The 2,592-nt window shown below is 38.3% G+C and overlaps 1 protein-coding gene across 2 annotated transcripts in view; it reads right to left on the reverse strand.

Moving 5' to 3' along the window:
- Positions 1-2,480, reverse strand: part of LOC111862592 (heterogeneous nuclear ribonucleoprotein L) — a 147,483-nt gene extending 145,003 nt beyond the window's left edge. For both annotated transcript variants that reach the window (XM_023848097.2, XM_023848096.2), the window contains exon 1: positions 2,382-2,480. In XM_023848097.2, coding sequence (XP_023703865.1) covers positions 2,382-2,450 — 69 coding nt within the window. In that variant the 5' untranslated portion in view covers positions 2,451-2,480. The remainder of the gene's footprint in view (positions 1-2,381) is intronic.
- Positions 2,481-2,592: the final 112 nt, after the last annotated feature.

The following is a 2,592-nucleotide window of genomic DNA, read 5'->3' on the forward strand; positions in this document are numbered from 1 at the left end:
AATACTACTACTACTACTACTACTACTACCACCACCACCACCACCACCACCACCAATATTCAAATTTATTCATATGGTTAATATACAATTATGCTGAAAAAAGTAACTCATTATATGCGGAACACATCTGCCACTGTTGAATGCTTTTATATTAGCTCATATATGAAAATAATAATTAAAAAGGCCCCTTATGAAAGTATTGTTGAAGAGTACAGAAATAAGTTTTTCATTTTTCAAATATTCAAACCATAAACAGAAAATGGCATAAGGATGAGCTCTGTACAGAACATGACAAAGAAAGAAAATAAAAGATGTCACTTTTGTATGAAATAATACAGATTACTGAGTGAACTGTCTCTGCTTTTACTGCCAAAAATGATAATCTGCATGGTATATAGAGAACTAATGACCAATAACTTAACTGTTAAGAAATAAAGTAAGTGTTTTCAGCTGAAATGTGGCACGCTCATAATGTGTATATATTAACCATCTTTTAGTGCATACAATTTCACTTGTCACTTCACACTACATGTTTCAGCATCATTCTGCCATCCTCAGGTGTATTAATCACGTTAAACCATTGCACTGCCTGCCATCAAGTGTCCATTTATAAAATGATATAAAATGTGTGTTCGTCGTTGTTCAATAATAAAATTTATATATTAAAACTTGTTAAGATCTATCATCTTACATGTCGTATATCAAACTCGTGTGTAATGCCATTCATCTGCTATGGGAGTCCTTCTTCATATGTTTTAATTGTGTATATACTGTGTCTTATGATGTGTCTTTCTTATGTGGCTGCGTGCGTTGTATTGTGTGGCACACTCCTTTGTAACAAGAGGATTGGGTATGTCTACAATGCCACCATATACAAAGAAGTTTGGAATCACTTTAACAGAATGGAATAAACTACCTGTGAACTTCCAAAATTGAAAATAAAGCTATCAGTTAGCACCCCCCAAAAGATCATCTCTGGCATTTGCAGGAATATTACCATGGCAACCTGGGTTCAGTCTCAGGTCAGTTCATGTGGGTTTTATGGTGGACAAAGTGGCATTAGGGTACATACCCCAATGTCCCTCTCAATTCTCATATTACCAATTGACCCACTTCTCTCATCTACCATCCAGTACCAAGGGATTCTCACATATTAAGGATATAAATAAAATTATCTCAGGAAAGCACTTGCTTGTTGTCATTTCAGCTACAATAATTAAACAAAAAATCACTTAAAGCTAATAACAGAAATGACAACATGAAACCCTCACTACACGGATTGCCAGAGTGGTTAATAATTACATATATGCACTTCTTCTTAATATGGTGTTAAGATGAGGAACAGCCTCTGTGGTCTACTGGTCAGAGTTCCTGGCTACAGATCCAGAGGTCCCGGGTTCGATTCCCGGCGCTACCTGATTTTCTGAGAGATAGTGTGTCTGGAATGCAGTCTGCTCAGCCTTGAGGAGCTGTTCCAAGGAAAATGCGGCTCTGGTATAGAAAACCGACATTAACGATTGTGGGGATCTGCTGCGTTGACCACGTGACACCCTCTATCCGCAAAAGTTGGCACTAACTTTGCCGACAAGCGGCGGTCGCTCGGTCGGTATAGTTGGCTTGGGGACTACAGGCAGCAGAGTTTGTTTTGCTTTTGTTTGTGGAGTTGAGAACTGTACTTCACATGCACTTTTAATCCCTGTACATAAATATTATCTCATACACTTCGCTACATTACTCAGTGATAGTTTCGCATGAGTCTCTAAAACACACCACAAGAACTATTCATGGAGGGCTCTATTGATATAACCGTTGCCCGGCGTTATTCCTTCTTACGACGAACGCTACTATGACATTTCTGGAAATTACTAATATGGGGTGCAAAACAAGATTGGTCCAACGCCCCACATAAAAATCAATGAATAAAAATAACTACATGGATTATATACAAACATTAAATTTGAAGTTTCTACCCTGAAGATGGAGTCACTATGTTCCTCTGAAGCCTCCGTACCATCTACCAGACAACACGGCGTCATAACCGAGGTCACCGGAATATTAACAAAAGACACGTCTGAATTTTCTCCATACTTGTATGCACATTCACCAAATCTTTCTAATCTTCCAAGAAAATATAATAATATATCGTCTGGGCACAGTAATTGAGTCTTCAACTGTTAAAATGTGTCTCCTATCACATAAACAGCACTGGCAACGAAAAACATTTATAAACATGACTACAAGTTGCACAATTAATGGCGCCGGAATCACATGACGCCAATGATTTATTCAGTTTACTGTGTACCATGTCTTAATACTGAAGATCATACATATTAATGTTTTTGTAAAATCCTCACACGATTCAATATTTCCAAACAACTTACCCTGTGCTGGCCGGTTTCAAGGTCTGTTCGCTGACGCTTGATCAATGGACCTTCTCCATTAAACGCCATGTTGAAACTGAATATGGAATATTGGGTGGTAGAAGCGTCCTAACCGATCCAAATATTCGCTAGATAGCAGCACGCGTATGGACGACTCTGCTTATATTCCAGAGCAAGGGTATGCAACTCAATGCTATTGGCGGGCAACACA

Source organism: Cryptotermes secundus, unplaced genomic scaffold (assembly GCF_002891405.2).
Source record: "Cryptotermes secundus unplaced genomic scaffold, Csec_1.0 scaffold1813, whole genome shotgun sequence".
NCBI lineage: Eukaryota > Metazoa > Arthropoda > Insecta > Blattodea > Kalotermitidae > Cryptotermes > Cryptotermes secundus.